At 42.1% G+C, this 26,927-nt stretch overlaps 5 protein-coding genes across 5 annotated transcripts; 2 read left to right on the top strand and 3 right to left on the bottom strand.

Moving 5' to 3' along the window:
• The first annotated feature begins 146 nt into the window (after positions 1-146).
• BCIN_01g04650 (hypothetical protein) lies at positions 147-997 on the top strand. Its single transcript, XM_024690484.1, has 2 exons — positions 147-378; positions 470-997. The coding sequence occupies exons 1-2, from the start codon at positions 344-346 to the stop codon at positions 708-710; spliced, it is 276 nt and encodes a 91-aa protein (XP_024546253.1). The 5' UTR covers positions 147-343; the 3' UTR covers positions 711-997.
• Positions 998-8,754: 7,757 nt separating this feature from the next.
• Positions 8,755-12,839, top strand: BCIN_01g04640 (hypothetical protein). Its single transcript, XM_024690483.1, has 4 exons — positions 8,755-9,523; positions 9,675-9,920; positions 10,123-10,662; positions 10,720-12,839. Exons 3-4 carry the CDS (start codon positions 10,459-10,461, stop codon positions 11,731-11,733), a joined length of 1,218 nt encoding a protein of 405 aa, XP_024546252.1. The 5' UTR covers positions 8,755-9,523; positions 9,675-9,920; positions 10,123-10,458; the 3' UTR covers positions 11,734-12,839.
• Positions 12,840-15,638: 2,799 nt separating this feature from the next.
• On the bottom strand, positions 15,639-16,823 carry BCIN_01g04630 (hypothetical protein). The gene is made up of 2 exons (XM_024690482.1): positions 16,545-16,823; positions 15,639-16,484 (listed from the first exon to the last, which is right to left on the bottom strand). The coding sequence occupies exons 1-2, from the start codon at positions 16,732-16,734 to the stop codon at positions 15,979-15,981; spliced, it is 696 nt and encodes a 231-aa protein (XP_024546251.1). The 5' UTR covers positions 16,735-16,823; the 3' UTR covers positions 15,639-15,978.
• A 2,627-nt stretch (positions 16,824-19,450) lies between these two features.
• Positions 19,451-21,192, bottom strand: BCIN_01g04620 (hypothetical protein). The gene is made up of 2 exons (XM_024690481.1): positions 20,992-21,192; positions 19,451-20,913 (listed from the first exon to the last, which is right to left on the bottom strand). Exons 1-2 carry the CDS (start codon positions 21,088-21,090, stop codon positions 19,588-19,590), a joined length of 1,425 nt encoding a protein of 474 aa, XP_024546250.1. The 5' UTR covers positions 21,091-21,192; the 3' UTR covers positions 19,451-19,587.
• A 495-nt stretch (positions 21,193-21,687) lies between these two features.
• On the bottom strand, positions 21,688-23,677 carry BCIN_01g04610 (hypothetical protein). The gene is made up of 3 exons (XM_024690480.1): positions 23,257-23,677; positions 22,922-23,201; positions 21,688-22,872 (listed from the first exon to the last, which is right to left on the bottom strand). Exons 1-3 carry the CDS (start codon positions 23,347-23,349, stop codon positions 21,824-21,826), a joined length of 1,422 nt encoding a protein of 473 aa, XP_024546249.1. The 5' UTR covers positions 23,350-23,677; the 3' UTR covers positions 21,688-21,823.
• Positions 23,678-26,927: the final 3,250 nt, after the last annotated feature.

Genomic DNA, 26,927 nt, shown 5'->3' with positions numbered 1-26,927 from the left:
TCCCACGCGTTCACGCGTTTGTGTGAAATGTGTTTGGGGGCTAATTTAGATTATTGGGTCAAGGTATCATGGTGTGATATGAGTCTCCAGATGTGTTGCACCAACTCGGATATGCCTAGTCAGTCTCGCGGCTCCTACATCCTATAGGTGAAAGGAGGGGTTATCCGGAAATTCTCTAGTAATGCAGATCAAGTGTGTACTTGACACACTGGAGCTGTATTATTGCTCAAAGAGAATCTACTAATCAATAGGGGTAAAAACCACAACATCGTATCATCTCATCTCATCATAGGATGTCTTCTCCTATCTCCCTGTCTCGCTTCATGGATTCCCTACATACATTATGATTCATCGACCAACCGCCGTTTACGCTGATAGGTAGGTATATGAGATGTAAGACTCGGGTCCTGGTGTATGGAACGACCCTGAGACCCTCAAAATGGTGTGAGATTCGATACTAACTCTGCAGTCTTTTGATGTATTCCACCTCAGCAGCGCATACCACATCCAGGGGGCGGCGCAACACTCGCATCGGCACCGATGCGAATATGTCCGGCCACATTATCCAAATTCTCCCTTGCTCCGCGACCGACACTTTGCATCCGCCGCGCCGCGACGTCGGGGCATACACAAGTATTGTAACGGTACGTGCCGCGGTCTCTCATTCTTTCTTCTTTAATCAGAGGGTCAACAGAGGCTTGGAAGGCTGAGCAATTTCTGCGCACTGTATTGAATCGAGGCTATTGTGTACAGGGGAAGGAAGATTAGATGTGTAAGGCAAAGACACGTATATAGTAAACGAACCCAGGTCAAAAAGAATACTGCGCAAAAATACGAACCCGCGCCTCCCTTACAAACCATAGAGATTTATTTCATTACTCGGTATCAATATGTAATATTGGGCTCCAAATATATGTTATTGAATTTTTCGCCTTCATTCGTTCGGTGCTTCTATCTTCTAGCTATTATATCAATATCAATATCAATATCAAGATCAATAAATATCAATATATCGAGGAATATGCATAGGGATAATTAGTGCATACCTACGTAGATGATACATAAATAGCATAACTTTAATTCCACCACCAGCATATTTATTAGTGCATCTTATGCTGCGCACGGTGTTAGCGAGCACAAAATGCGGGGTGAGGATTTTCTTCTACATCACCTCACATCAATCCATAGGTACATCAATAAGATAGGTAGGTGGTGCGGTAGGTATGTGCTTGAGGGGGGCGGCCAGGCCAAATCGAACACAAGCGACAGCGTACACCGATCTCTGCTTATCTCTTATTTCTATCTAGATGTAGATAGATGTAGCTAGCTAGTTGTTCCAAGGTGCACGTGTTCAGTACCACACATATCTACGTACTCCATGCTGCATGCATGCATATCTACGGTGAGCGATTGCCTGTAAGAATCACGGAGGGAGGACATCTATACTGATAGTCGGTCTGGTGGACGAGAGAGAAAGAGAGAGAGAGAGAGAGAGAGAGAGAGAGAGATAGAATTTGCTTATTTCTGATTGTACAGAGTGTAAACTCAACTCGCTCGAGCTACCTACCTGTGATGTACATACAACTTACAATACAGGATTCCAAAACAATGTATATGCTAACTATCCTATACTATACTATACTATAAAGCCTATTTATTTTCCACACTGACTTTGATTTTTTTATTTTCTTTTTTTCTGAAACAGAAGCTAAATGTGGAGTGGGTATTACTATACCTTATTTTCTATTGACTGTGTTTATGTTTATGTTTATATTGATGTTGAGGTTTATATTATATTGTATTGTGTTATGTTTGTTATATATACCGATTTGAAAGAAGAGACCGATTCTTTTACACACCAGAACACACCAGGCCAGAAAGTTTATGTATATCATGTGTGTTCTCCGTGCTAGTTAGTGTGTGTGTGAGTGAGTATACATACCTACCTATCTACCATACCATACCATACCCAAAAAAAAAAAAAAATACAAGGTAGGAAACCGCCAAAGACGATCGATCCTAAGACCAAGACCAAGACCAAGACTATGTCCATGACCAAGGCATTCATTCATTCATTCATTCATTCATCGAATTAATTCTCATCACCCTCACAAATTCAATCTCTATAAAACCTGCCTAAATACATACATACGTATCTCTAGAATCAATCCCATCTACCGCCCACCGTCCCCATCCTCATCCCCCAGGCGGAAGGAAGAAAATTTCTGCTGCATACATATACACATACACATACACATACATATACATATACATATACATGCGATGTACATCCATCCATCCATCCATCCAGTTACAACATCACATCACATCACATCACATCGCATCAGCAAAAAAAAACCCCCCCCCCATACATAAGCGAATTTTCCCACTTTGTAGCATTGGTCAACGCGGTGAGTGAAGGAAGGGAAGATCAAGAAGCATGAAGCATGAAGCATGAATCAAGAAAGATAGATAGATAGATAGATAGATAGGCGACCATCGAAGAAGGAGGGGCGATTGGAATATATATTTTTTTTTAGAAGGTGTTGGATTTTTGGAAGGTGTTGGATTTCTAGGATGGATAATGTACTATTTGTTATATTCCTCTGTAATATCTATCTATCGTGAACTAACTGTTCAATTGATCGATTGGTGGATGGATGGATGGATGGATGAATGGATAACCTAGCCCTACTCTATTCTATTTACCTTTTACTTATTACTTTCTTGCTTATTTAACATTTTTTTTTTTTTTTTTTTTGCTCTCTCTCTCTCTCTCTCTTTCTGTGGAGGAAGAATTTTGTGTTGTATTGTGTTGTATTATTGTATTGTGTTGCTCTCCCAACAATTGCAATACCCCAATAGACTTTTCCAATGGATAGCTAGGATCCCATTTACGAGATAAGACATTTGTAGAGCGATAGTCGTGAATCGTAGAGTGCACACACGCATACACATACACGATCAGATTGGAAGTGTAAATAATCTTGTCCGGGGATTAACTTTCTCTATTACTTTCCTTGCCTGTGAAGAAGAAGAAGAAGTAGTAGTAGTAGATGATAGTTAGAGACTTATTAGAGTACATACTAATAAACCAATTACATATTACATATTACAGTGATTGATTACACAGTAGTCTAACGATTAACGATACAATAGTATCAATCATTCGTCGGGCAAACCCCATTCCATCCCATCCAAGTTCAAGTTCAAGCCCATGCATTCGGAATCTTCCAGGACGACCCAAAGAAAGTCTATCCGTTACGATCGCGCTGCTAGTGAATGCCCAATCCGAATCCCAATCCCAATCCCAATCCCGAATCAATGACATATACTCATCCAGCCAACCAAGACGAGCAAACCATCGATCCAACCAACTAGCCACCACTCATCGTTCTCTAGTCCATCGACCCATCCATCCCCCGTGCAAAGCAAGGCAAAGCAAGGCAAAGCAAGAAAGATTGAGATCGACCGCAACACTACAGACAAGACAAGACACGACCAGACAAGACAAGACAAGACAAAGATCGGAAGCCAGCGGAAACCAAACCCAGCGATGCAAATCTTCCCTTCCCTTCCCTTCCCTTCCGAATCAGAGATTTCCAGAGGAGGGCGACGACCGAGACTAAATCCGGCACCGCGTGGTTCGAAATACGTAAAAGATAAATAATCAAAAAAGAGAGATGTTAAGAGAGAGAGATTAAGAGAGATGGATCGATGAATGGATCAATGAATGCTAGATAATCCCGTCCGTCTCGTCTGTGACTCTGTGTGTGAGTGTGTGAGTGTGTGACCAGCGTCCGAGCTTTTCTCTTACCTGCCGATTTTTTCTACGTGTGTGGTGGGTGAGTGAGTGGGTGGGTGTGTCTTGGATCTATCTATACCTCACCACTCGCGAAGACCGTATTCTGTCGAAATCACAACAAAATGAGGCTGAACAACTAATAACCATGTGGGGGGGGAGGGATCCATCGAGGGAGAGCGAGCACAAGATGAAGCGACTCCCACCAATCGGAGGCGTAGGAAATCGTTCTTGCTAGTGTGCGTATTGCAGACGGTAGTTATGCACGCACGCTACAGAGCACATTACATTACATAGCGACCTCCCACAGAGGACAGAGTACTCGAATGAATGCCTTCTTCATATCTGAGCCTGCAATCCAATCCAATCCAATCCAATCCACCTTCGATGTTATGATCCTGCGTGCGGAGAAAGGCACCATGTACTTACTGTACTACTGGGGCACTCTGTTCACGCACAGCGGATCCTCGCGCAGAGTTTGTAAAATCTCTTCAACGACGGCTCTCCATAATCCATTGCACCGTTGCATGTCGTAGGTATCCAATGACACGCTCGCAGATACACATTGTATTATCTCATCTGCAGAGCCCAAAAATTAGAAAATGCAAAATTTTAATTAAAAAAAATCAATAACCGTTACGAGAAACGTGGGAAAGTAATCCCGGGTGAGTGAGTGAGTGAGTGAGTGAGTGAGTGAGTGAGCGAGTGACGGCACAGCAAAGCACAGCAAAGCAAATGATGTGAAGTTCACGAGCAGTTCAGGACGTGCAGCCGAGGTGCCGGCAATCCGCTTGACGCCGAAGGGAAATAAGCAATGGACGCACAGCGAGCGGCGAACAGGCCTGGAGGGGATTGTTCGGACATTACGCAGGCCTTGGAAGTGAACTGCGGCTTATGAGGTGTGTTTGAGTGGTGTGATGGGTAAATGATTTGGGTGCGTGTGTGTGTGCGTGTGTGTGTGTGTGATTGATGGATGAAGGAATCGGAACGAGTTCCCAGGACCCTTAATTCTTTTTCCATGGGAGGGGATCTTCGTGGGATTTCGTCAGGTCGGTCCCATGGCTTTGTTTTCTTGATTTCTTGTTTCTTCACTTGCACATCTTGATTTGCATTCACATCACCAGATGCATTGCCATTTGTCAGATATGTCATCTATGACCATGGAAGAGCTTTCCTTCCAAGCAGGAATGAGGAGATGCTGGCTGCATGCGAAGGAAGGAAGGTCCTTGTGGGTGGAGCGTGAAAAGCGTTTGGATCATGGTCCAGGGTGAGGGAGCGTCATCGCGTGTGGACAATTGCTCTAAAGTAGCGTACTCTGTAGAATGAATGGTAGGAACGCGTTTTTCGTGGAGCGGAGCGGCGCGGCATCGCGTGAGCGCGGGATGGGTATTGGTGTTGGTGTGACTGGATGTAGCAAGGCGCGGTACGAGAGTATAGCAATAGACTTTCGCTAGTGAGGGAGCTTAGTTCAAGTGGTCGGTTGGAACTACTACCTAGACCGGATATCTAGTTATGAATATAGTATCAAAATGCACGCCTAGCATATCAACACTATCAACACTATTCACAATATTCACGATGTTCACGATATTCACCATTTTTATGTACCGAGTGGTCGGGTCCATCGGTTCTTCAATCTAAATCCTCGTCTTGCCATGCCGTTCACCCATTCGACCTACTATCTGATTGGAGGAATCATCTCTCAAGGACTGAAAGCAAAACATGTCCCAGCCAGATAATCAATGTCAGGTAAGGTCTGTGTGTACCTAGAAATTAAAGAGCTCCATTCTTCGATGAAGATAAACGGTCATGAGGATGAAAGTCTAGGAAATTGGGGCCATTCTGGCATCAAATGGCTTACTTCTGGGGCTGTCGAGGTTGGAAGAGCCTTGGCGTGTTTACATTTGCGGGCCGGCGTGATTTTGAAGATCTCGACTGTGAAAAAGAATGGTACGTCGTTACCAGCCATGGAGATGATTTGGTCGGCCCAATGATCGTCTGGTGCATGTATTTTGTGCATAAACTTACCCCGAATTCCGGTCGTCGTTTGGTACGAACAGGACGGTTCCAATGGGCATGGTCGTGGAAGACCAAGCCTGGAACAAGATCTGGATGGTGGAAATTCTGTTTGCAAAGCCGTGATGGTTTCAGCATTGGTGGAGTGGGAAAGTTTGATCGCAATGGCAACCAAATTTCCCGTTTGGTGGTGGCCACTGTGATGGTTGGCGGATGGACAGAATTGCCTATTAGTTAGTGGTACTTGAGGAACCTAAGGTTAGGAAGCTTATCCTTGGGGTGTAGGGAAGCAAATGTTACTAGAGGATTTTACGATTTTACACTACTGAACTAGCCGGATACATCACGTAGATGGGATGTTGGGTTGCAACTGATATCAACGTGATAGCGAAAGAAGGGTTGTTCTGAGGAAGGGCGTTGATTGCCAGAATGATCCCAGCCCACTCGAAGCCACCGAAGTAGTTCGACGGCGCATTGAATTTTGCATTATTGAGAAGACGAAAGCATGAGGCCATTGGACGAAAGTAACACCCAGATACAAACGGTTTGGAGATTGCACCATCGGGTCAAATCAAACGGAGATCCAACGAACCAGTGGCGTGAAAGAAGCTGGAGACGAGGAAGGTTTCCAGTGCGAAATTATATCGTGTGCAAAGTACCATAGATCCCTATATGATTTCGGAATATATTCGTAAGAGGGCTAGTCCACTCGTGTGCACCTGAGCTTCACAGGTTGGGGATTCTTCCATCTCTTACCCCGTACCCTTTGCACTTCTCTTGAAACACGGTTGAGGGAAGTCTTTTCTTATTTTCTGCTGGTACCAAATATGCAAGATGATCAAGGTCTGGGCGAGATCGGAATTCTCACGTATTGCTTCTTACGGATCAATTGTTGGCATGGCATTATCGATGCGCTCAGGTGTGATGCGTTTGTCTTGTTCTCCTCGTCATCTCAGCAGCGAGCAGCATGTTCAGCCCTTGATTGCAGACAGGGCGCTCAGGAATAGGGGAAAGAGGTGCATTGCGCTGGTGTATCCTCTGTCGTTCCAACGTGATGGGCACTGGCATGCCGTATATAGAAAGATACAGACGAGTCAATGATATCAAATCAATGAATTATGAAGGTTATCCCGAAGCATATATAAATCGATCAGCAAGCCAATCTCGAGCCAGCGAGAAATGAATCAAATCAAAGCTGATGGCATTGTTTCCTGTGTTGACATGGTTTGATGCATGTGCAGAGGATGCAGGTATTCTCAAGCGTGTCAATCAAGGATGTGTGAATGGTTAGATTTCAATAGAAGCAGAAGAAGTTTCGATGTGATTGTCAAGGATGTCTGGCTTTTATTGAGCTGAGCTGGGGGATGTGAAAAGCGATGGATGGGATTAGGGTTGGGCCAATTTTACATTTTACCCACCTGCTGCTACATTTTGAGAGAGCGATGTAGAATTTGGATATTGTCGTGATGCTTTGGAGAAGCACAGGAAGCTGTCGCAGACCGGAACCCTCTCTGCATTTCGATATCTCTGCCTACATTCGGTCTAGTCACATGTACATCACGTTTCCATCTGGGTGCTTGGTACACTTCCTCCAGCCAGTCCACTCCACTGCTGCGATGAAGCGTGAAGTGTGAAGTGTGAAATGTGCTTGCGCTGCAGTAGTAGCACCACGCCCACGCCCAAAGTCTCTCAATTGATTTCCGGAATGGATGGCATTACATGGCGAGGATACGATAGTCAATGCTACATACGCTATCGGCTCCATTGCTTTCCCCCCCTTCGCACGCGTTTTGGCGTGTTTGATGAGTGAGATGCGTCGCCATGGAGGAGCTCAGGAACCAATATGAAGCATTGATGGCACAAGCAAATGTTCCTATGTGAGAGTGTAGAGTAATAAGTATGGAGTATGCGTAAATCATCCGAGCCAATGGAACCACCCAAACGCGACTTTTTTCCCATATGGTCTGACCGGAGCACGCTGCAAAGACCATGTCCTATCCTATCCCATCCGTCAATTGATACGCATCGTGCCATTTCGTGAAATCTTGGAACCATGTACTTTCCTCTTGTTGCTCTTCTTGGCATGGCTTCTGCGTCCGTTGCTCTCTAACACCAATAATCTACTTTTGTCGATCGGGAGTGGGACAGGAGGTAGGTAATTGTGCATATCAATTAGTGTAGCCAGGTGGTTAGGAAGGGACTGTGTAATAGAAGGCAGATACAACGTAGGCCTCACGGAGGTGTAGGTATCGTCCAGCTGCCCACAGGGAAAGCGCGTGCAATGAGAATTTAGAACACACGCACACACACACACACACACACCACCGAATCACCTTCCTACTGCCCTCTACATCTTTCCGGTCGGTTTCTCTCGCCACAACGCCGACTAGGCATACTTCGTCTGATGTTCTTGGCCTCTGGATTCACGGGGGGAGAGATTGAAAGGAGAATCCGCGAATCGATGCGGACGTGAGAACAAGCATCAGCATAATAATAGCACTCTCTGCGTTTGCAAGTGTCACCACCTCATGGTGGTAGATGTGGGAGCATCTGAGAGCCAGATCCATTGATTTTGCATTTGCATTTGCATTTACCATTTACGCATTATATACACATTATATACACATTATACACACATTATACACACATTATATACCCGTTGCACATCCGCCGCTACTTATTATAGATCCTTATACACACTTATTACTTGTCCATCCCATACTTTTCTCCATCCAGCCCTCACTCTTCCTTTTAGCCCAAGAAGGAAAGTCGTCCCCACCCGCAAACCCATACGAATGTGCTTTTGAATGCTCCACTTCCTCTCGTCCCCCATGCCAAAAAGTAATAATCCTCGCACTATTCCTCTTCCGGTGTAGAAAAGGACCATTACTCTCAACCTTCTCTCGAGATCCATTCGATCCATTCTTTCACTCCTTGAACTACACAAACCTCCCCTCTTCTTCTTCTCTCTCGAAATTTCTTCTCTCTTTTCCTCTCCTCCGCAAGTCTCTCTCCATTCATATATCAATAGACGGGCATAAAGAGGGCATTGGATAATTGACACCTTGTTATGTTGAAGCTCGAAGAAATTTGAAAAAATCAAGCAAGAATTTGGGTGGAAGACTGCTCGACGGCAACTTCACAATACACACACGCACCACAACATTCGTCACTTGGTCTTTCATTCGACTGTCCATAGCTGTCACTTTCTACGAGGAACAAAAGAAAGAAACCCCCATTCACACATTCACCTCTCTCAATCTTCTGGATAGCATTGGAAGGCCTTCATCACCGTCGCCCAATCATTCAATCCAGTAATCGGAAACCACCTTCCTGCTCCTCCTCCTCTTCCTCCATACACACATCCAATCCACTTCACTCGAACCACTTCTCGGCTTGAATCCTGCCTTGTCTCTTGATACTTACCACCAGAACAAATTCAATACTCCCCCCCAAAATTGTGTTATTTCTGCCACCAAGTTTCGACTCCTTTCTCGTTTCTTCCGCTCCCAATTCTTCGCTCTCGAATACCTCGAATTGTTTCAATTCTCGGTATTGTTTGTTTCGAAGTAATAATTTTTCAATAATCTTCAAAGTGGTACCTCTTTTGTTGTCCATCTCAATCTCGTCAACTCTTTTTATAAAAGTTAGACGGCTTTAAGATTTGGCTCCACAATTGAAAGTCAAGAGACTCGACAATCCAAGGTGAGCATTGAACTCTCCCCCCCCCCTCCCCTCCCCCCAAACTTTATGCAAAAGTCTTGTCTTCAAATCTCCTTCCTCTTCCAATTAAACAAGCAAGAATCCTTTATGAAAGGCATTGACTAACATTTAACTCTGGGTTCCCCTTACTTAGTGAGCATTTTTACATGCCAACGGTCGCTCATCTCACCTTGAACATTCTTCCACAAAAGCTCTACGTTCCTCCTCTCAACCCAACACTCGGCACGTAATTACTCCAAATATCTCAAGCAAGATCAAGAGAGTCAAAGATCGGAGACGTTTACTCGTTCATCCTATCTTAACTTCTACGGAGAATATCTGCAAAACATTTCTACCGCATCATCCTCTCATTGTCTTCCATCACGAGGGATCTACCTGGGTGAGTCTCGAATTTCCCAGATACACACTTCGACACTCTCTCCCCTCCCCCTCCCCCTCCCATGAACAATACCATCAGCTTCATGCGTTTTTGATGACCAAAGACGCATTCTCCTTCTCCACCTTGACACGATTGAGGCTTCTCCCTTTCATCATCTACTCCACTTCCGGCTGAGAGTCTCGCTAATCCTATAATTCACTAGAATTTCCACCGTATCTTTATAAAGTGATATTCACCTGCCACCTCACCAATATCAACTTTGAAAGGTTCAGCTTTTACATTTTTTCGCCTTCTTTTTTCGAGGCCATTGTCGTTCATTTTCGAATTATAGTTCCACCCACACTCTCTAATAATAATACACCAAAGTATCGTTCTATCGAACCGTACAGCACATTCTTTACAACCAACAATACTGCAATCCAGTGTCTATTGAAAGCCACTGTCAAGTCGAAGCTCCTGGAGAACTTGACGTCCACTCCTTCCCTACTACCAAACACCAAAATACCTACAACTTCACATCACCTTCTACACCTACAACATGTCGTACAATCAACCTTGTGACACGTTCTTCGTGGAGGATAATACTTTCCAACAGCAGCAGCAACAGCAACCTCGACCAAACTCTCAAGAATACATCAAGATGATGGGTCGACGGAGGCAAGAAGCCATGGCCAATGAGTTATCTAGACAAGCTTGCGATGCTTACATGGATGATATCATTGATCACATGGCATCGATGGAGGTCAGTCACTCTGCATTCTACTAGTTTCGTGTGACGTTATGCTAACATTTTTCACAGGATGCGACTATGCCAGACGTTGCCTCGATAGAAATTCAACAAGAGATTCAATGGTTCATGAGGCCTTATCTCATCGACTTCCTTATCGAAGCTCACTCTGCCTTTCAACTCCTTCCGGAAACTCTTCACCTCGCCGTTAACCTCCTCGATAGATATTGCTCGCGACGTGTGGTCTACAAGAGACATTATCAATTGGTCGGATGCGCTGCACTTCTCATCGCTGCCAAGTATGGAGACAAAAAGGAACGCGTCCCCATGATCAGAGAACTAAAGTCGATGTGCTGCTCGTTGTATGACGAGGAGATGTTCACGCAAATGGAATGGCACGTTTTGAACACCTTGGAATGGATGATTGGTCACCCTACTGTTGATAGCTGGTTGCAATTGGCCTTGTTGGAAGGACCTGAATATGAAGACATGACCGTCGAGCACATGTCATGGTACATCTGTGAAATGGCTTTATATCACAAAGAATTTGTCTCGGTCAAACCTTCAGCAATGGCTCGTGCGTCTCTAGCACTTTCGCGAGATATCCTTGGATGCCCCGAGATGGATACTTACGGACAGGTTGATTCGGAATTGATGCTCAGTCTTTCTCGACAACTCAACCAACCATCTTCGGTCCTCGCAAGAAAATATGCTGCCCCACACCTGTCTAGAGTTTCTGAAGTCCTCCGAAGATTCCTCCTCCAACAAGCAGCTATGAGCCAATGCCATGTTACCCCACCAACTCCACCTGCTGAACCAGCCACTAACCAGAAGTCAATGCAACAACACGATGTGTATAGCACACCACAAAAGGTATATGGACAACATGTCATCAACGGTTACCTCACGCCACCAATCACCCCAGAAGGAGAATATTTTGGTCCAGGGAATGGAAATGAAATCAAACCATATCAAACTTCAGCACCTAGGTGTCCGATCACTCCAACTCCTCAAACTCAGATGCAATACAGTCAACAGCAACAATATCAGCAACAACCATATCAGCAAGATATCGTCATGCAATAATTGAAAATCTCCTGAATTTGTTAGATTTCCCCTCAGTCCTTGCATCATCTACATCTTGATCTCGGACATCATATCACACCACACCACATGTACCACAATTTGTATTGATTGACCCAATTTCATCGGTCATTTCATCAGCATTCGATCACAAGACCAATTTTTTTCGGACTTTATCGTTTCTGTGTTCGGCATCAGCGCGTTTCATCGACCTATTTTTTCTATCAAAAAATATCTGGCATTAGCGAATCGTCGATTTTTATTTTCTCTTCAAAATCATCTTGTCGTTCTAGCGTTTTTTATTTACAACACACAATTACTACACACACACCGCTCTTCAGCAACCCAACTTTTCTTTCTTTCCTTTGTTTCTTTTCGGGGCGCAATCTTCCTTTTGATAGTAATTGAAGAGGGAGAAAATGTGACTAGAGAAGAAAAGAAAAAAAATAGGAAGGAATGGAGTTGGTATTCTGAGGCGTGGATATTTTCTTTGTTTCTGCAGGAAGTTTTTAGTTCTCTTCACAACCTTCTTGCACATCACATTCGGGTCGAATCGGGTCACAATTGAATAAGAATTTGAGGCACGAGGAAGATGATGGATGCATTCATTACTTGCATACATTCTTTCTTGATAGAAGTTATGCTTCAGTAATGGGTGGATGTGGATAGGTTTCTATTTGAACCTATGGTAATGGAAAGATGAGAGGTTCATTCCATTATATCTTAATAGAGATTGGTGGATGGGGAATTTGGAGGAAGTCTTTATTTCGGAGTGGTTTTTGTTTGGTAGGATAGGGGCTGCGGGCATGGTTGGATGGAGATACCCAAGATCCGGTCAGAATAAGAATGGCTGCTTGCTTACTTGCGTTCCGCAATGGTAATTGAAATCATCTAATTGGTTTCATTATTCCATGGATTGGTGGATGGGGTGGGGGGTGAATGAAGTGCATGGGGTCGGGAGCATGGATTCATGGCTAGATAGTTGGGTGAAGAGATGCATCGGTATTAGATAAAATGGATAATAAGATACCCGATCATCATAATTCTGTTCTAGTTGACTGTGAAAGCCATTGCATGTGGGTGATGAAGATGATTTTTAATTTTTTTGATGTGATGTGACGTGATGTGAAATTTGATTCTTTACTGATCCATTTATTACACAGCTTCCTTTTATACATCTACATAAGAGATGAGTATTCAGAAAATAGTTTTTGTGGTGGAGAAGTAATCTCTCATCTCTATTTTGTCTTGTGTAATATTTTCATGCTTTTTCTTTTCTTGCACCAGTATATAACGGTGAGTGAGTTGGGTATTGTTTGGAGGTGGGAATGGAGTTGATATTTGGAGATGGATTTGGAGGTAGGAGGTAGGAGGTAGGAGGAGATGAGATGAGATGGCGTTTTGGAGGTGATGTTTAAAAGTGATATTTGGAGTTGGATGGGATGGGATGGGATGGGGTAGAGTAGAGTAGAGTAGAGTAGAGTAGAGTAGAGTAGAGTAGAGTAGAGTAGAGTAGAGTAGAGTAGAGTAGAGTAGAGTAGAGTAGAGTAGAGTAGAGTAGAGTAGAGTAGAGTAGAGTAGAGTAGAGTAGAGTAGAGGTGGATAGATAGATGGTATTAAGGAGGCTGGACATTAGAGAATTTGAGATTTCGAGATAGTGGAATGAGGGTTGAAGAAGAGACAAGGGCTTGATTTAGAGGAGGGGAAAGGGAAAAGGGGAAAGGGGGGAGGGTGGAAGGTACATTTGTATATGTATATATGTGTGTGTATTTTGATTTGGAATTTGTGTATTATTGGGAGAGTTGTTATATTGTGTTGTGTTGAATGTTTGAGAGTTTGAGAATTTGGTTTTTGTAGGATGAGATGGAATAAGATGGGATGGGATGATATCGAAGATACATTTGCATGTTCATTTTTATTTTTATTTTTATTTTATACTATTTTTAATCTTTCTCTCTCTCTCTCTCTCCCCCGAGAAATCTCACATTCAATATCCAGATAGACAATCGGCACGAAACTACCAGAACAAGTAAATAGAGGAATAGTAACAACGTTATGAATTGGATTTGATTCGGGGTTTGTGTTCCGTTCTTTTCTGTTCTGTTCTGTGAAGAGTGAGGATGTTTTGGATGTTTATCTAGGAAGGATGCGATGGGGTTCATTTGAGCAGGTGAGTGAAATAGATAAATGGGTTTGGAGGGTTTGGGGGACCAGAAGGAGGGGGAGGGGGAGGAGGAGGTCATTTCTCTGAGATTGTGAATGAATAATGAAGTTGAGATTGAGATTTTGATAGATGGATATCTTAAGCGAGTTCGTGTCACCCATCAGATATGATATCGGTAGGTAGGTAGGTAGGTAGGTAGGTAGGTAGGTACTCACAAATGTTGTTCTTTGTTGAGATGAGATGAGAGTTGGATGAATAAAGAGAGTATTGTTTTGTTTTGTTTTGTTCTGTTCTGTTCTATTCTTATATTGAATATTGTTTTGACTTGCTTGCCTTTCTTCTACTTGTACTAATACTTGTACTTGTGTTGTTACGAAATAGAAATTGTTAACAAGGTAAATTCACTTCTTGAAGATATATTTATTCCATCATGATATTCTTGTACTTTATTTGAAGAATCTAGTATTTTTTATTATCTGCCTCTGTACATCTATATCTATATCTACATCTATATTCATATTTGATTTGTACAGAACCCTCTTTTCACCACAAAAGAAATTCGTAGCACTTACCACAGTACAGTAGAGTAACTTTAACATAACCATCTCTCTGTAAAATACCATCTATCTAGCTACTCATTGTATACCTACCTATCTACCTACCCACCATCACATAACCCCACAACATCCCCCATCCATTCTCCCTACTCCCCTTCTCCTCACCACGCAGCGCACACATCTTCTCCGCGCTTCCCTATCTACGCGATGGAAGTAGGGACAATCTTCTGGAAAACAATGGGTGCGACGTTGACGCAAGCAGAGACGAAGTCGCCGCTCGTAGTGGGAACAGTCGAAATCGAAGATTATGCTCTTACACATCTTTGAGAGTTTGAATTTGCGTATGGGATTCGGGAGCGGGGATCGGGAAACTTCGTTCGGATGGGATGGGAAGATGAATTTTGGAGGGTCTGAGTGTGAGAGTCAGAGTGACAAAGAGGGAGGAAGAAAATCATGAAGGTAGTGATAAGGAGGGTTTTTATATGTAGGGTGGGTATGAACGGCCGTTATTTTGATGATGTTCTTGTTTCATAATGTAATCGATTTCTGTCTGTCTAGAGAATGTGGTAGATCAGAACAATGATAGAACAATTCTGGATCTTCGATTTTGGCGGGAACGCCTCTATTTTCTATCCGAGAAGTATCGAGAGCACTCGCTCTACGGTTTCAAAATGACCATCATATCAAGTTGCACTATCATATCACATTGTATCATATCGGTATTGCTATATCATAGGTCATAACAAGAATTCTGTATACTGAAAACTGTTCAATCAGATGATGTCAACCACATAATTTCAAATATTCGAAATGGTTTCAATTTAAAGATTGATATCAGACGGGAGATATCATTTGATCAACGCGATGATGTAGACCTTTGAGTTTGTCGGTCATACGATCTCGCAGTGTCACTTGAAACGACTGTTATTTTAAGTTTGGAAACTCTAAAGACTCGTTAGTTGTTGACCAGTCATGATGCACGGAGTGAGCAGACAGGAACTCAGAAGTTTACCAGCCAGCTACTTGCAGAAATTATGAGGGGCTGTAGCCCTATCCTCTACTAATGCATATATAGATAGGGCAATCATATGATAGAGACATAAAATAAAATAAAAGCAAGCTAGCTCCTGGAAACGAACGATTTGTAATCTAACATATCTTTCAATGAGAATACTCTGGGAGCGACATGGACAGCTAATTTTGAGCAAAGAAATCATGAGAGCGTGAGCGGGGTATCTCACAGTGTTGTGGCTCAAAGTCGTCTTTGAAGCACTTGCTAATTTATTTATATAGGGTCAATCGAGTAAGAACTAGTTCATACTTTGGATCTTCACAATTTAGAAAAACCTCATCATCGTTCAGGAACTAAAAATCAACATATCCTGATATAAGAAAGAAGCCGCTTCATATCTTCTAACGCCAAGCTGTAGACATCCAAGCAGAATAAACAACGATGAATCCGTACAAGTTTCTTCAACTAAAGGCACGCTGGGTATTCGCTTTTGTTTCCAATTCAATCTTCCACTGCTAATTCATCCACCCCAAGCCCCCAACCCATTTGCTTTCATTTCTATTACTTCCTGCACACGTCAAACATTTCCTTTCCACTCCCAAGTTACTCACGGCACAGGAATGACAAACTTGTTTCCCACAGTTCGTACATGCATGATTTGTCTCACCAGCTCCATACATATCAATATCCATTATAGTATCTACATCCATCTCGTCACCCCCATCCATGTTCGCTAATGATGCATCGCAATCCTCGCAATTGGTCGGTATTAGATGTGGATGTGTGATTGTTTTAGGAGAAACAGATGTGGATGATGTATAAGAAGAATCGCTACTAGGTGAAATTTGACGGTTTGATGGTAATTGCCAGAAAGTGTGGAGGGAGGCTTGGTGTGGAGCGTTATTTGGAGGGTGAGGTATTATGGTACGAGGAGAAATTGCAGAAGGTGAGGGCGGTGGCATGCAGTTTGTATTTATATTTGAAGGTTGCTGCGCTGAATAAAGGATGGAGAGGGTATGTTCTGTAGAGTTGATTAATATCGGACGCGGGGCTGTTGGATTGCTGGAATGAGAAGACATACGATGAACGGTGTCTTCATTTGGTCGATTATCTCTATGACGCTTTTTAGTACGAGAGGAGAAAAGATTCGGTGATCTGATTGATGGAGAATCAATGTGCATAGAATTGGAGTTATTGGCGTGTAGAGGACTGGATAGGAGAGATGAAGTGGTTGAGATCTCAGATTCGGAACGCTTGCGTTTGAGAAACATGGTGATTATTGCCGTCGTGGTATAAATCTTAGTTTAGCTGATAACTTAACACTATTGATAACAAAAAGGATTGATATATCGAGCAAGACAAGGGAAGTTGATGTTGAATTGGTGGAAGAATTAGAGAAGGCTGGAACACGAGATTGATGGAGCCACTTTACGCGAGGAGACGCGCTAGCTTGATTCACCAATGGGTAGGTGCATGGACTGACGGGACACTTTTCAACTTTGAAAATTTGTATCAAATTCATTCGTCAATTGTTTAACATCAGAATCCATAGTTTTGTTGTTCAATTTTTAATCAATTGTTGTGAAAATCCCCAAATTATACAAACTCGGATTTCGAGAGGTATTGCTAAATCAGTTTTTGTAGTGTTCAGTTCTTACACATCCACTAATGATTTACAGAACGCGGATCGCACGTGTATCGATGCTTGAGCTTTGAGTTTGACATTGACCTTCAGTTCAAACAGACACAATTACTTGACCATTTCTCTTTCCTATGGTATTGCTGTTGCCTTTACTGCTTATGTAGCTTACGAACGAAGGCACGCTTGTCAATTGAGCTTCCTGAGACGACCCTCTGTGTTGTTACATTTGAAAATGACCGGGCTCACCGGCTCTGGATAACTGCATGTTCCGATGCCCATTCAATGTATGGCAAGTTATCAAATAGCTCAATTGGTTGTCTTGAAATCCCCTACAGTCTTTGTGTTTACATCATTTTCTTTTTTTAAAAAAAATAAGCGCAGAGAAGCAAGCACCGGAATCCCATGAAGTTTCATGGACTATAAACATGATTTATACCTTGTGGAAGATGATTTGTGTTCTTCAAAGATCCATTCTACTCTATTCGAAAACCACAAATACGACATGCCAGCATGCCATACTTAAGCTTGATTCAACTATCCACTACTAGGTACTTGAAAGTGCTTCTTATATCTGCCTCTAGCTATAATCAATTGTCCAAAAATATCACAATGTTTCCATAAACGACATTGTCCGTGAAAGCTTGAGTGGAGCTTTCGTCGAGATAGTCCATCTTCACCAAGCAAATTACATAGCTTCAACATCGTCACCAAGAAACACTTTGTTTCATCTTCTCCATAGCTTGCTCAAAACCCATCATAAATTCATCCTCTCGGATTCCCTGAATAACTTGTGGCAACATCGTGAAGATTGGCGGTGACCGAGTCCTGGGATGATTCATGATCTCTCGTCAGATACCAGCGACGTAAACATTGGAGCTCTCTCTTGACCATACCGCCTGAGTTCTGATCCAAGATTCCTCTAGAACAACATTGAAAAATGGCTCTGGGGATCACATCTTCATTTCATTAGTGGTCTCCAAAAGACGTTGGTGTAAATGATCACACAACTCTAGCAGAATCTCTGTATCAATACGACAACCCAGAATCACGATTGGGTTAACTGGTCTTATCTCCAATGCCTCAAAGCCATTCCAGTCAAGGTAATCTTTCACTTCTTCCTTCTTTGTGCTCCATGCTCCACTATATCCGCGCCACATAGTTAGGTCATGCATTCTCGACTCTCCGGCTTGGTTACTGCGGGCAGCGGTCATTAGGCTATTTGACCTAGCTCTGTTACCTCTAGTTGACATGATATCGAGAAGCTGGAGGTCTAGATAGGAGTTCGGATGAATATTGTAACGGTGAGAGAGCGCCTCGAAGTCGTTTCGCATATCCCACTAAACCTGTCCAAATTTCTTGGATTCAAGAATCATGCTCAATGATAATCCACTGTTACCAGCCAAATTGAACACCTGGTCTCCTAGGACTTGAAAATCGAAGCTATGTGTCCTATTCAATGACCCAATGGTCATCGTAAAAAAAAAGCGATTGCTCCATCTCTCGATAGTCCAATTCCATTTCCCTTACAGCTACATAAAAGTTCTTGGCGTCAGCTATCCTGAATACTTGAAGGACGGGAGGAAACCCATTCATTTTAGCAACAGAGCCTATAAAAAAGAAACGCTTATGAGGTTGTGTCTATTGAGTTGCCAAGAAGCGTCGAGGCGTTAAGCCCTATGGCACTGCCTTGTGCTAGGCTGGCAAATTTTGATAAATCTACTAATTTCAACACACAAAAACTAATCACCTGTCACCCTGACCAAAAGGAAATTGTACAGTATTTTACATTTTAGGTATACATAAAACTCACTCATACAAATTGTGAAGCTGGTCATGATTGAAGAGGCCTCAATATTCAAATATTTAGAGTAACCAGATTGGATTATTATTTAAGCTCCTGAATAATGAATTACAATGCCTATGGGATAATTTGCTTCCTGGGTACCAAATTCTTGTCACCAGTATACATCTCCTATTGCCTCGTAGATAAATCTTTGTGGGAGAGCTGGTGCCCGCGTTGTTTCAGAGCCCCTGTATATGGGAGTATAAAGAGAAAACGCTTTGTGATCCTCCTCCTCATCTATATCAAAAAGCTCATTGTCTGATAATAACACAACGATTGGATAGTGCTATCATATATTACCACATAACCTACCACATAATCATATGGTTTAGTCTGGTATAGAAAACATCACCCCAGCGCCATTGTGCGTGAGCCGGCGATCGCGTTGTTCTAGAGACCTTATTCCTAGGAATTTCTTTCATGGCCCTATGATTATCCCAATTCATTTCATTTAATCACTTTCATTCCCTCGTATTACTACACAAACTTGCACATATAACCATATGATTTGATGATTTATTTAGTATAAAAAGAAATCCCCTTTACGCCCAATCGTAACTTTTACACAAAACCCCTAGCAATGCTTTCATCGCTAGGCTCTTAAAATTCACTCAGCAAGCCAATTAATACTAATACCCCTTAATCACCAGAGCCGCGGCTTGTGAAATGAATTTGAAACCTCTTTGAAGAGTCTCCCGCCATAAACCGTCGATTTGGGAACAATTTTTGGTACTCCTCATATCTTTTCAACATTCTATCCTGGTTTTCCTCCCAAAGATCGTTTATCCGGAGAAATGCTGCAGGCGCATCTGCCTTTTCATCACGAGATCTTGAATCAAACCCCTGGGATATTGCATATTGAGCTCGAATCATTGATTGCTGATCAATGAATTGCATCAAATCCTCCAAAGTTGCTAGCAGCGTGGAAGACTTCCCAATGACATCCATTAGACCTCTGACAGTTTTTCCTTGCGTCATATCGAGCCAATTTTCCAAATTATCATATAGTCGCTTATGCAAGCCGAAGAGGCACTCGGTGTCTCCTGCAATATAGTTCCTTGCAGTTCTGGTCAATGGTCTGGTTGTAACTGGTCGCCAGCCATGTCGCTTGGAGTATGCTCCTCCAGCTGTTTTCTTCCTCGGCCAGGTATTCAGCTTATGTGGGCTCATGATATAGCGGCCTTCATCTCTCCTGACCCTGTGTAAGCCAAAGATGTTCGACTGTCGGCTGAAGCGAGATAAAAGCTCCTTTAACTTCACATCACGAACCTTCCCGACTTGAATTCCAAATTTGTGGAACAGTGTATCCCAATCGCTACGAACATCCCACCAGAGCTGAATTCTGTCATTTAATTCTAAAATCTGTTTAAGAGACAGCCCATCGTCACTTTGACACTCGAAAGTAGTTGTCTTGAGCTGCCAGACATCGAACACGTAGGTTATATCTATATCGATCGAGATGACGCTCATCGGCAGGAATGAGATGTCTCCGGTACGACCAAAGCCACTGCCTGGGATAGGCTTCCCCTTCTCGTCCTCTTCCGGCGTACCTTCGCAATCAAATGCAAGCTCAACTCCATCCTTGAGTCGAGACAGGACTGGTAGGTATCTGTCCAAATTTTCGAGCGTATCGATGAGAATTACTGAAGTGGGCGCATCCGGGCTTCGTTTTGCATCCGTGTTCAGAGCTTCCTCAGCCTTCTGATCCAACGCAGCCATTCGTGTTTCATATTCTTCAGCAAGTGAAACCACAGGCTGTATCTCACATGGATAATCTGACTGAGGCCAGAAGTCTTCCCAGCTATGAGTGGTGTCCCAATCAAATTCAGCGAAGCTGACATCACAGTCCCCGCTGGAATTTTCATTACATAATATAAGATCACGCTCTTTTTCGGCCAACATCTCTTCGACGTAGTATGACCATGAAACCGCCCACTCAAGGAAGGGATTGTATTTTGTATCCTCCTAAAGGTCATAAGTTAGTATGCAAGCAAATGCAAATAGAAGACAGGGACATATTGATGCTGAGAGAGAATCAGAGACGTTTTCATGGGTGTGTTCATCTTCATCGGATATCTCAACAGAATTCTGCAGGTCTTCGATGGATTCCACTTGGAAGGTGTATTCGATGTTGATAGACATGTTCGTTGGATACTGTGTCTCCTCTGCTGAACAATTCCTTTCATATGAAGTACTGTGGAAATGATGAGAAGGTGCTTGTAGTCGTATCGTGTTGGTAGTTCCTTGGGTAGAGTATACAAGATTCTGTTTGACGAAAGCTACCAAAGTAAAATTGGTTGCGAGAATAAAAAGAAAGGTTGTTGATCTGTAGGAGAATCTAGTCATTATAACTACTTTAAATTAGCAAGTGATACAGCCATGTACCGAATCTGGCTAGCTGTATTTGAGTGGACAGTCACTGTAAGAGATAAGCGAGGGGTAAATTTTCGTGAATCAAGTGACATCGATGATACAAGATCCGCTATGTAATTGGATTCTGATAGACCCTTGAATGATTTGGGGCTGTGTGGCACCAATTGATTATATGAACAGTACAGCAATTGCGATGAGCTCTATGGATCGCAAGATCTTGTTTATGATATTGTCGATGAGTGAAGCCGCACCGGAAAACCTGATTAGACATTGCAGACACATGTAAGATTCACTCATGCAAATTGTAAGAATGTTGATCATCGAAAATCTTGATTTCCTATTTCACAGAGAGAGTTATTATTACGCTATTATGATAATTTCTAAATAAACTAGTATTTGGTAGATATTCTGTGTCCTGTCAATATTCAATTCGAACATTTGTCTTTATGGCTCTTTGATATAGCACTCATATAACCGCTGCCCAGTTCTTTTAAATCGTACCTCACCAAAGCGCTAGCCAGCCTCGCTCTATATTCCTGTCACGCCTCGCAATAGCTCTTCCATGATCACTTTGTTGTCGTGAGATCTCTAGAAGTGCTTTAGTAGGGTGGTACTTCAATTCTTCATCATCCGGATCATATTCCGGAGCCATTGCGAGCTCGGCACGGAGCAATGATTGTTCCTCAACGAAAGCCAGCCAATCTCTTCTGCGATGCGGCTCGACTGGAGCAGCAGGCTCAGTGATATCTTGTGACTTAATTGTCGACAATCCTGAATCCAAGACGACCGGAGCTTCGATAGGTTGTTCGATCGTTGAAAGCTCTGTGGTATCTTCCAGAGGTTCGGTAGCCTTCTCGGGTATGTCTATCTCCATTTCGTTATCCCAATCTCTTAACTTTCGCCGGAGACAGAAGTATAATTGGAACATGCAGTCCGTATCCCCTGCAATGTAGCTCTTCGTGGTTTCGCTGATAGGTCGCTCCTCCTCCAAAACAGCATAACCTAGTTTATGACCTCTGAAATATTGGCGCCCTTCTTCCTTGTCATCTAACCAAACGTCAAGTTCTTCACTGCTCATGAAAGCCTTGCCATGATACTGCATGGTTCTGGACAATCCCAAAATGCCGCGTTTTGAACCTCTGCGGGACAAGAACTCAAGTAATTGGATGTCAAGGATTCTTCCTGGTGTAACTTCAAACAAATGATATAGGGTGTCCCAGTCTTGTCGAACATCAAACCAAAGTTGTAGATATTTCTTTGACTCCAAAACTTTCTTCAACGACAGTCCCTCTGCATTCTCTTGTTTGAAGACTTGTATTCCGAATTTTAGGAGTGCCGAGACATCTATGATAAATGTCTCTCTTCTAGAAAGAACTGTCATGGAGAAAAATGTCAGGACTCCATGACGACCAAATTTTTTTCCACCCTCGCAGTCACATGCGAGCTCGGGGACGTCTTCCAGGAGCTGTGACAGAACTGGCAAGAACTCGTTAAAGGTTGTGGGAGTATCGATCATTGTAGTCTTGAAAAGTGGCTCTTTTACTACAGGCTCTGTAATAATTAGCATGCTTCTCAACAAGATTGGAACGTGTAAACATACCTGTAGAATTTTCAAGATCCCAATCTATGAGGGGACCACTTTGCTGTCCCCATTGGTCATGTTCATCTTGAGAGCAAACCCAAAGGTCGACTCCGGTCTCCCATTCTTCCTCAATCTCATCCTCATCGCTGCTGCCGGGGGTGTAGTAATGTAACCATTCCTCGCTAGTAGAAAGGAGATTTGGCATGCAGTCTGATGAAAAGCTTTCGATAGTTTCGTTATCATCATCTGAAAGATTTTGATTGGAATCATAAAGTTCTGTGAGATCATATGTATTATACTATCATTACTATGTTAGGCTGAAATTCAATTAGGATGAAGGGGTAGTGTCATACCGATGTTGAGTGTTGCTCGGACTCATCGTCTAGGCCCATTCCAAAATTCTCATCAAATTCTTCATTGAACACGACATACCAGGTAGTAGACATCTTTTTGAGAAACTTAGTATGCAGATAGATTAAGTGATTTGGGTATCTGAAGTGACGGTGTGAAGATTTTTGGTCTTGTGTGTCAAGGAAAACGCTCAAGTCTTGGTATGAAGCCCGATGCTACTGACAAAGTTATCAGACCGAAATATGTCGTGGTAGTAAAGACAGATTGTGAGGTGCTGTAGAGTCCAATTATAACTAAGTGGGATCAAAGAATAGAATGGGAATGCACTGAATCTAGCAGCTGTATCCAATTTTTGAGTATCAAGCTAGGTGAACGAATGTATGGTTATGTGAATTAAGAGATATGAATGAGTTTAGAATCCCCGAAACATCAATTTATAAGAGAATTTTGAACAGTTTTCGAGTCCATGTCATGAAAGAACCCTTAAATGCCTAGTGAATTAAGTTCTAATTAGTGATTTCTAGATCAGTACTAAGAGATTATATATACTAGTGACACGCTAATAGTGATCGATTTTAAAGTTACCAATCTTGTTTATGATGCTGGCAATCAGCGAAACCAAGCCCACAGTCCGACACTCTCATCAGTTTACTGCCTCCATTATTAAAGAAAGCGAGTTGTAATAGCCCCTAGAAGTTCTCTTTTCAAGAGAACTGAAAACAGTGGTAGTAATGATACTCGGGAAAAGGAGCAATGATTGAATAGCTACTTTGGCTGTATCTTATTCGCTGACATATTCTTACAATAGTATTGCACTGCTAAACCCAATCTCCCATGCAAAAGCCAATCTTGCTTGGGACTAAGCATATGACTAAAATTTCCAAGTTATTACCAGGACTTATCTACATATGTTGGAATGAAAGTGTGAACGAAGATCATTGAGTGTATGAAACTTTTATGGTATAGCTCGTAGAAGTAAGAATATTAGTTTGTGTACTAGTAGTATTGAAATGGTACTAGAATAGTGCTAAAATAGTACTAGAATAGTACTAAAATAGTACTTGTTCAATGCCAAGATAAAAACAAGACTTTCGAGCTTCTGATGGGCCGTTTTCAGCCAATAAGAATCCAGTTTCCCCAGATTACCATTATTCAAAGCTGTCAAATTCGTTAAGCTAGATAATTCGCGCATGCACTATAATATCATGCTAGACATGAAAGCCCTAGAACTGATACACAAACTGCAAGGAGGTTGTGCTTCAAATTATCTACAGTGAATTCTTTGTGGTGAATGGGTGTCTCGTTTAGGGGGGTAAAGTCTTGTGGAGTATACATCGCTTAAGATCGAATGACAGGAATTAGGTCTTTACGATATACAATATTAGTTTATTAATGAATAAGAAAACATAAATTGTACACTCTTTTTGTATTAAATAACTTCACTATGTCTAAAGCCATGAAACATTTGGATAATGGTTGTAGAACTGGACGCTGTCGTTTGCAATGGTCCTCCCATGGATCTGGAAGTGATTCTTGAGAGATTTGAAGAGCTTATGTGGAACTTTGTGAGTATATGAGAATAGTTCATTCTAGCAAGTGAAATTGAGTTACGCACCTATTGCTGCCTTTTTATTGCACAGTTGGCAAGACATGGAAGTGTGAGGAGTGATCATGCTACCAGACAAGCTTCGGGGAAGTCTACTTTAAATACCGCTTTATTGAGTTTGTCTACATGTTTGGAAATGTTTGCTATTTGGCAACAACTTGCTAATGACATGTGGTAAAAGGTAGGTCGTCACGTTGATTGTTCTCTTCCTCTGGTTTACGTATGGCGTCATCTTGTGACAAACAATGACAAATTTAACCCTTGAGTGTAAATTGTTAAATTAAGGTATAGATTTCTAATTTGAAGCGAATATCACACAACAGTATAATCCTCTAACCTTATGACATACATTCAAAACTAGAGTCACATAACGTCATACCACTACAAGGAGATCATAGAAGTCCGATACAACAAAAAGAACAAGACTCATGGACAAATGCTTCTTCATCCTATTATATATCCTCTTTCCCTCATAGCCCAATAAAACATTGTCTCCCACCTTGATGACTGGAAAATTGATGTTCTTTATGAGCAATCTACACTGGAAAGTTGGATTTCGTCACTATCTGTCAGAAAAAGACTTCACAATATGTTACGAAGATGTATCTTACTGATTGCCCAATGATAATATGTGAAAAGTTTCTTCAAAGGTGACAATCATTTTTCTTTTGATCCCCAGGATAATCACCACTTCCACTCACAACCCCTCCGTTGACCTATTCGAACTTCAATCCATTGATTCAATCACTATGATAAAGCTTTCTTTGAAGATAGTCACAGATTCTAAAATCCCTCAATTGCTTTAATCTAATGACAACTTTTCCAATTTTTTTTATCAATTCCTTCAAGATTGCATACTGAATTGAATTGGTTCCGTAGGCTTTTCCTTTCTATCAACTGGAATTCCCAAGCTTCTCATTGAATCAAAAGTATTAATACTGGTCAAAATTACTGACCATCATCACGGGTAAAATGCTGGTATTCGATTCCCCATTCCATCTTCTGTTGCTATCAGAAAAGTCTCTAGTAAAATTGTGGGCGGGTTGTTATTTGATGAAGAAGAAGAATAATAAGAAGGCTAGTGATGGTAACAACTGTTATTAATTTTTGTAATAAAAGGTGTGTTTATTTGTCAACAGAGCTGCAGACAATGGAAGCAGATTTTGTTGATATGTATATTCATCCTTCCTGCACTCCAGGAGATTTATGACAAGCCTTGAAAATAAAATAAAAAATGACTCGATTCAACAGTAATGGACAAACCAATATGAATGCCACTACATCTTCTCATTATCCGCCGCCACTTCTGTGTTCAATTCACACTATTAAATCATCGATACCCTGTTAACAATCTTGTTCTATAAATTTTTACAACATCTTTCCGCACTGCTATACTCAGCTAGGCTCGACTACAGGAACACATATCATAATCTTCGAGAACTCTGATCAAATCTACCTAGCTAGCTACACAGGTCTGGATTGTAACCCTAGACAAATACCATCCTCTTCTATTAGCCAGGCGTTTGCTAACGCAAATCTCACACTTGAACACATCTCAGCACCGTTTGTCATAAAATCGAGCAATTCTTTTTTATCAAGCTCGAAAATTCCCTGGAAGTGGTCCAATTTGACTTTTCTTGCGTTGACTTCACAACTATTCATATCACAGGAGTGCCCGACGGAGCTGTATAACATGCTTCAAGTGGTAGTGGCGGCGGTTACAATACCAAATATTAGATTGGAACAATGAGATATGGAACACAGGAAAGGGATGAGCTATATCCGTTAGCGATCAGTGCGTTAAGCAAAGATAATCTGCCATGATGTGATGGCCTGGAAAGGAATGTTGGAATGGATCTTACGACCTGCCTGCCTATCTATAGGATATAATATTTTAGTTAAGATGAGAGGAGATAAGAAGAGACGAGAAGATGCTACTCGCATCTCTGCATCCATATTCCTATTCCTATTCGTATCATCTCCCATCTTATCTACATACCTAAACATGTGTACCACATGCAGAATTAGAAAATGAAAGAAACAAGCACTTAATTAAGACATGGAAAG

The sequence above is a fragment of the Botrytis cinerea genome, chromosome 1 (genome assembly GCF_000143535.2).
Source record: "Botrytis cinerea B05.10 chromosome 1, complete sequence".
In the NCBI taxonomy this organism is placed as follows: Eukaryota; Fungi; Ascomycota; class Leotiomycetes; order Helotiales; family Sclerotiniaceae; genus Botrytis; species Botrytis cinerea.
Note: the sequence above shows the minus strand (reverse complement) of the source record. Positions and strands in the feature narration are given on the sequence as shown.

Excerpts from the sequence above, each read along its gene's own strand:
- BCIN_01g04650 (XM_024690484.1), top strand. The coding sequence starts at position 344 with ATGATTCATCGACCAACCGCCGTTTACGCTGATAG. Across the intron at positions 379-469 it reads ACCGCCGTTTACGCTGATAG|TCTTTTGATGTATTCCACCT; the intron begins GTAGGTATATGA and ends CTAACTCTGCAG.
- BCIN_01g04640 (XM_024690483.1), top strand. The coding sequence starts at position 10,459 with ATGTCGTACAATCAACCTTGTGACACGTTCTTCGTGGAGGATAATACT. Across the intron at positions 10,663-10,719 it reads ATCACATGGCATCGATGGAG|GATGCGACTATGCCAGACGT; the intron begins GTCAGTCACTCT and ends CATTTTTCACAG.
- BCIN_01g04630 (XM_024690482.1), bottom strand. The coding sequence starts at position 16,734 with ATGTTTCTCAAACGCAAGCGTTCCGAATCTGAGATCTCAACCACTTCA. Across the intron at positions 16,485-16,544 it reads AAATGAAGACACCGTTCATC|AACATACCCTCTCCATCCTT; the intron begins GTATGTCTTCTC and ends TCAACTCTACAG.
- BCIN_01g04620 (XM_024690481.1), bottom strand. The coding sequence starts at position 21,090 with ATGTCTATCAACATCGAATACACCTTCCAAGTGGAATCCATCGAAGAC. Across the intron at positions 20,914-20,991 it reads ATGAACACACCCATGAAAAC|GAGGATACAAAATACAATCC; the intron begins GTCTCTGATTCT and ends TATGACCTTTAG.
- BCIN_01g04610 (XM_024690480.1), bottom strand. The coding sequence starts at position 23,349 with ATGTCTACTACCTGGTATGTCGTGTTCAATGAAGAATTTGATGAGAAT. Across the intron at positions 23,202-23,256 it reads CCGAGCAACACTCAACATCG|TATAATACATATGATCTCAC; the intron begins GTATGACACTAC and ends TAGTAATGATAG. Across the intron at positions 22,873-22,921 it reads GGATCTTGAAAATTCTACAG|AGCCTGTAGTAAAAGAGCCA; the intron begins GTATGTTTACAC and ends TAATTATTACAG.